This window comes from Pteropus alecto, unplaced genomic scaffold (assembly GCF_000325575.1).
Source record: "Pteropus alecto unplaced genomic scaffold, ASM32557v1 scaffold7, whole genome shotgun sequence".
Lineage (NCBI taxonomy): Eukaryota > Metazoa > Chordata > Mammalia > Chiroptera > Pteropodidae > Pteropus > Pteropus alecto.
In genome coordinates, this window is record NW_006494614.1 from 35,698,770 (window position 1) to 35,705,987 (window position 7,218).

General features: G+C 31.3%; 1 protein-coding gene across 1 annotated transcript; it reads left to right on the forward strand.

Annotated features, from left to right (window-relative positions):
- The first annotated feature begins 1,727 nt into the window (after positions 1-1,727).
- Positions 1,728-2,734, forward strand: DEFB113 (defensin beta 113). The gene is made up of 2 exons (XM_025042841.1): positions 1,728-1,785; positions 2,493-2,734. Exons 1-2 carry the CDS (start codon positions 1,728-1,730, stop codon positions 2,732-2,734), a joined length of 300 nt encoding a protein of 99 aa, XP_024898609.1.
- Positions 2,735-7,218: the final 4,484 nt, after the last annotated feature.

Genomic DNA, 7,218 nt, shown 5'->3' on the forward strand with positions numbered 1-7,218 from the left:
AGAATCTGGATCTCTGAAATTAAGCTCAAAGATATCAATTTTAAGCAATAAATCAATATATTAACTTCTCTTCTATAGATCTAGTTTGGTTCTACTTGTGTTGCTTCCTTGGGAGATTTGAGATGATAATCACCTATCTTTGTACTGTGTGATTCAGGTGTCACTAGTTTCAACCTCACATTTAAGCAAAAAAGGAAAAGATAATGCATTTTATAAATCTTTAGCTGATGGAAATAGCTTATTTTAGATGACACGAACACAGCTACAGTAAAGCAAAAATGGGTCATTTTGTTCTACGTCATCTTCTTATCTATATCATCACTATGTTAATGCCCAGCCTTTTAATTTTCTAAAAAATTAAACTAGTTAATCTACATAAAATGCTATTTTTCTCTGCTTATATATAAGAGGTCTTATTAAATCTCCAGCAGTTTAAAAGTTTCTTTTGGTGTTTTTAGAAAGAAGATATTGAGAAAATAGATTTTCCATTGTTTGGTTAAGAATATACAGGCACCTTTGGATAGGAAATAAAGCAGAGAAGTAATAGGAAGTCCAGATTACTGCTTTTAAAACTAAAATTATAGAATACCTTTATAATTTGTTTTTCCTCAGTGACGGAGTTAGAACACAGATCATTAAGTTGTAAGGATACATCTTTTTGGGCTTTCATATCAGTCCAAATTGTTTGTGTTTATGTGTTAATTACTTATCACTTACTTTTCATATATACCATCTATTCAATTGTTACCATAAAGCTCTAAGTATGGCTGGACCTACCCATCCAGTCTTTAAGGAGAGAATCTTGAGGCTCTCATTAATGAATATTAATCCCAAATAAACAGCTAATAAACAGAGGAGCCAGATCTCAAGATTAGTTTTCTGTATCTAAATCCAGGGCTCTTTCAACTTTTAATACACTGCTTTCCCCTATGAATGAGATAACCCTATGACTGAGTTATTACATGGTATATAAAGAATTATACTGATTATTCTTACAGAATAACTATAAAAAATTTCAATATGACAGTACCAGAACTATGTTCTAGAAATACTTTCTGTTTGTGGAAAAATTGAGTTCCAGAAACAGTGTCTGGTTCAGGCCATGTGTACAGAGAATAACTTCACATGTTGAACAACCAATACTCATTTAAGAGAGTGAAGAAGGTTGAGATTAAGAAGATGGACTCTGGCATCACATTACCTTAGAGTCCATGTCAGCTCTACTAATCACTACATGTATGATCTAAGGCAAATATATAGTCCTTCTGTGCCACAGTTTCCTCAGATGGAAAATAAGAAGTTCCTGTGTCATAGAAATTGTCATGAGGATTAAACTAGTTAATCTACATAAAGTGCTTAGAACATTGTCTAGCATATAATAAATGCTTGAAAAAGCACGTGGCTTAACATGGTGAGGATGCTGATTATGTGCTTTTAGTTAAAGAATTAAATAAGACTTTAACCTTATTATTTGCTTGTATATCTGCAAATGAGTTCACATTTGGATCACTGAGGTCATAACAACTAAATCCTCTAATCTGCTTGTTACTATTTCAAAATACTTAACAGGAATATTGTCTCAATCTTGAAAGGCGGCATTAATCAGAATAGTAATAACTCTGAGAAGGCTATAAAAATAAGAGGTCACCTCTCTTTTGTCAAAGAATAGCACAACTCTCAGATATTTTGAGCTGTGCCTCAACTTCATTCAAGTAACTATGTCAGCAATGAAGATACTTTGTATTTTCCTGACCTTTTTCTTCACTGTGTCTTGTGGTCCATCAGGTAATGCTTGTTAATAGGGAAAGGAGGGAAGGACAAAATGTTTTTTTAATAAATGCTTTCCTCTGGAAAAACAAATCAATTATTGTTAGGAGACTCCATATGAACAATTCACTCTATTTTGCATAGAAGAAGAAATGAGTGAAACTGATACTTGAGAAGATAAAGGGGGCAGAGGTAATTACCAAGATGTAGAATTAAACCTATTTGTTGTTTTGTTCGATAAGACTATGACTACTTAGGTGATTCTTACTGCTTTCTCTTTTTAAATGTAATATAATGAACTAATATTGTAGCTGTTGTCAAAATTAAGCTTTTTATAACTAGCAGAGTAATTTGTGGTGTGGGGGAGGGATGTTGGAGGTGGATGTCCATTTAGAACACAGATCACATAGACTATTTTTTTCATATCTTTTTCTTTGACACTTGAGGAAGCATGCACAGATTAGACATTTAAGGATATTCTATTTAGCAAAAACAACGCCAGTGTCAAAGAAAATATTGTTGGATAAATAAGTAGTTACACCAGTTTTTAGGGGATTGAACCTCAACTTTTTAATACAGTTGCCTGGGTATGATTTGAAAAACAAAATAGTTTATTTCTATATTTTAAATAACTTTATTTACTCATCTATCTATCTAACTGTCTATTTGTTTATTTGCACAAGGGGATTAAATCTGGATTTATGATCAGAGCTACTTTTTCCTAGTTTTACAGAGGAGAACAAGAGAAAAAACAAGAGAAATTACACAGAGAAAAACAGAATGTTACCTTGTTCGTGGTGTTTGCAAGACTTCATGCAACACCTGGGAATACGTATATAATCACTGCGATATTAAGCCTTGCTGTGTTATACGGGAATACAGAAAGCCAGACGCTAAATACGATACTGCTACAGCTTATACAGATGTAAATTATAATTATACTACACCATACAACACTACACTGTAACAATACTCTTAATAAAAACAAACTTTCTATAAATTTATTTTAACGGGCGCCTCCTCTGGCCTTCTGGATTTCATAACTATATCATGATGGCTAATGAGTTCAATGTTGGGATAGCACAAGAGAAATAAAGAAGAGAAATAAATAGCCTCTTCATTAAATTGGCAGAAGTTATCTTCCACTCATGTTACAAACATCCTCCATCCTTAATACTTCTCTTTACTTCTGGCCTATTTATCTGCCCTATGCAATAGCCGAATTATTTTCATATGATCTTTTAGGTATCAATCATCAATCACAGTTTATGCTACCTTTCCCTGTTTCAGTAAAAATGTACGTGGGTCTTGGACACAAAGTTATATACATCTTAATCACATAATAAGTCAGTATCAATCATGTGAGAAAAAGCAATCAAAGCTTAACAGTGAGCAATATGTGATGAGGATAAAAGCAAGTTAAAAATGTTTTAAAGGTATTTTTCTGATAAAATAACAAGAAAATTTGGAAATGTCAAAAAAGAAAAAGAAAAATTGTTTTGAATTTTACCACCTAGAACTACCTACCATAATTCTGAACATAGGCAGCCAATCCAAGAGTCTTCTCTCCTGGTCCTTAAGCATTTCATTTAACTCCTTCGTCTTATAATTAAATATTTAATGCTTCCATCCTTGTTCCTGTTTCCAATGAACTCATTGTGTTTTCATTTTTCCACAGTCCACACTAATTCTATCATAATATTGAATTAATGTTAATATAAACTTTCTTATGAATTATAAAGCTTTCCATTAGTAAATGTTCGACATTCAGAATTTAAAGTCTCCATTGAATGAATTTTTTTTCTATGTATAACTACAGATTTGAACAATATAAAAACTTAGATCAGCATTCTGATTACAGGAAATAAAAGATGTTCAGTGAATTGGGAGCATAAGAGGGAAGGATAATTTCCAATTTAATTGTCTTATTTGAAAAAAAAAGTTGCTGAACAAAACAATCATTCATTAGAGAGTATAGTAAGAAGTGTAGATTTGAAAAGAACATTTAGGACATGTTGAGTTTAAACTTCTCTGCTATCTATATGAGTAAAGTTCAGAAATGGAAAATGTGCTATAAATATAGATTTAAGGAGCCATTGACTGAAGCAATGAGATAAAATCACCCAAAGAAAGGATACAGATTGGGAAGAAAGAAACAAGTCTAAAATCTCAAGGAATAACATTTAAACTATGTCAAGAAAAATTAGATTCTACAAAAGAGAATAAGAAGAAGCAGGTAGCCAATGAGGTCCCAAACATGAAAGAAAAGAGGTAATCCATTCCCACTCTGCTTTGTGTTAATTTTTGACCCACAGAATTAATGAGCATAGTAAAATAGATTTTATTTTAAACCATCAAGTTTCAGCATAATTTGTTGCACAGCAATATTAACCAAAAGTGTCTATTACTTCCAAACTATAAAAGTTAAAAAAAAAAAAAGAGAAAAAGAAAAATACATAATAAGTCATAGGCAGGACTTCTGAAATGATGAAGCAAAGAACTCCAAAAATCTGTTCTTCATAAAAGCAATAAAAAAACTGGCAAGAATTGACAAAATTAACTGACTTTTTAAGAGCTCTGCAAATTAACCACAGACTTGCACAAATCCAAGGAGAATTTATTCAAGAAAAAATGCTGATTTTCAATAAGAACAGCTAGCTTTGTGGCATTTTAACTGCCTATTACTGTCCAACTCCCCTTAGTTCTACAGTAGCCTTAAAACTAGCAGTTTCCAAATCAAGGTAGCTCTGAATACATAATGAATATCTACTACCTAATAATAAAAGTCACATAACCTAATTATAAAATAGACAAAGGAATTGGATATATATTTCTGCAAAGAAGGTATGCAAATGTTCAACAACCAGAAAGATGTTTAACCTCAATAGCCATCAAGGGAATAAATGCAAATCAATGGCACCATGAGTTTCCATTTCCCTCCCACTAAGAGAACTATAATGAAAACAACAGACATTAACAAATATTGGTGAGGGTATGAAGAAATTGGAACTTGCATACACTGTTGGTAGGAATATAAATTGATGCAAACACTTTGCAAAGCAATCTGACCATACCTGAAAAAGTTAAGAATGGAGTTTTCATTTGACTCTGCAACTCCATACTTAGGCAACCTCGTATGTGTAGGAGAAATGAAAACATATGTCAATGCAAAAACTTGTACACAAATATTCACAGCAGCATTACTGATAATAGCCAAAAGGTAGAAACAATCTAAATGTTCAGAGACTGATGAATTGATAAATGTCATGTGGCCTACATTCATATAATAGAATATTATTGATTCATGCTACAACATAGATAAACCTTGAAAATATTATAAGTAAAAGTAGACAGTCACAAATTGTCACAAATAATAGTAAAATAATAATAATAGTAAAATAATCCACTTGACTTTGAAACCAAGGACACCTATCTTTGATTAGCATGTGTTGTCATATTAGACACATAAAAACAGGCAATGCATTTCATACAACTTGCTGTATTACAATCCTTAAATATACAACATGAGTGTCTCAATTCTGATTACACAGAAAGTGCAAAAATAATCCTAGACAAGATAAAAGGAAGTACGTAACAAGTAAATGAGGCGTGAAAAGGGAGAAGAATGTTGGAATGAATGGCAGGAGGGCTGATATTTTCATTTTAAGTAGAGAAGGGTTAATGTTGTGACCAAAGTTGGTGGAAAAAAAGAAGTATTTAAAAGTTTGAGTATAACTTACAATCTCTTCTTAGCCTTTTGGCTTAGATCAAGTGAAGATAACTTAGAGGAATTTTAAAATATTAATATAACTTTCAAATATTTAAGGATACCACAGCAGAGAGTGTAAGTGATCTAAATCTGTATTTCTTACACTGGAAACCCAAAGATATAGTCTGGTTGTCAAGCAAAAACAAAATATAAGCTGGATTCTAATTTTTATGCTAATAGTAATTTTAAAAAACTTGAAATTGGGAAATCGAGGTGGAAAATGATTTCTATTCATTACAAGAGTTTTTTTTTTCAATATTTATTGTGTGCATATATTACTGTGATAAAAATTTAAACTAAATACAGACTAATTGGGCTTTTCTAGAAAAAATGTAGAGCTCCATAAATATTCAAGTTACATTTTTAAAAAGGTAATAAAATTAGTGACAAAAGTGACACTTTGAATATCTGGACTTTGATAAATGAATAATTTGAGAAAACTAATGGGATAACTAGCTATACAAATGAAGATTTTGGATATATGGACATATTGATACATTTATGTACCATATTAATGACTAGAATATATTTTGAAAAGTAACCAGGAGTTTAACTGACATGGTAACGTTCAGGTGGTTTACATCTAAAATGATAAATAGATATTTCTCTTAAACTCACTCCTTGCATTCCCCTTTATGTTGATGTTTAATCAATCACTACTGATACAAGGATGTTGTGTTTATAGCTATCTTGTATATAGAGAATACTCCCTAAAGATCAATTAATTTTAAGTGTTTTTAATTTGTGTAATTCTGCCCACAGTCCTAGTCAATGGAGCAGAGATTACGTACACAAAAATAAAACAAGTTCCGGATAAAGAGACTTTCTTTCATTAGAAAACTATAAATAGTAAATATCTCTTGGCTTTTTGGAAAGTGCTCTAGTCTCCAGATTTTGTTACCAAATCTTTCAACAGCTTCTTTCTACAGAATGAAGATCTTTTATTACCTCCTCCATTTTCTGTGTTATGTGACTTTCATTACACCAGGTAAAAGATGCTTTTGGCATGTTTGTATGTAGCATATAGCTTCTAACTAAAAGTAGAAATACTAGATTATGAACTGGAAAATGCGGGTTCTTAACACAATCTTTTCAATTAAGAATGTCTCTTCATTATGTTGAATCTTGGTTTCCTCATTGGGAATACTGTTATACTAATGTATTTTACTAACCTCATTTTGAAAATTAATATGCAGATAAAACGAAATGATCCTTTGTCTTTTTGGGGTCTTGATTTTTTTTAGATATACAAATTATTAAGAAAATCATAATTTATTAAATTTATAGAATTCAGAATTAAAGGCTTCATAATAAATTTTCCCCAAGGAAGATGAATGGACTGCGAACAAGAGTATATATCTCTTAGGATATCAATAATAGATGATTTAGAATATAGTCTCAGAATATACTGGGCAATGAGGGATAATGAGACAAGTAAAAAAATAGTACTTTGAAAATCCTTGTTGAACTGGTTAATGCATTAATATTGGAACAAATTAATGGCTTTATAAATCAATCAAAATAAATTATCAAAAAATGTACTGCAATGAAGCCCTCGATGGTGATTGTATAATACTTTTTATAGATGTAGCCTCTGAGTCAATTCGGACTATCTAGCAATGGAGATGTAAATTTATATCCAAAAGCGTTCTAACTTGGTCCTAGAGTTAAAAATTCAAGAG

Bases quoted from the DNA above. Each gene is read 5' to 3' on its own strand.
- DEFB113 (XM_025042841.1), top strand. From the start codon at position 1,728: ATGAAGATACTTTGTATTTTCCTGACCTTTTTCTTCACTGTGTCTTGT. The intron at 1,786-2,492 runs GTAATGCTTGTT...ACTTTTTCCTAG, and splicing joins TGTGTCTTGTGGTCCATCAG to TTTTACAGAGGAGAACAAGA.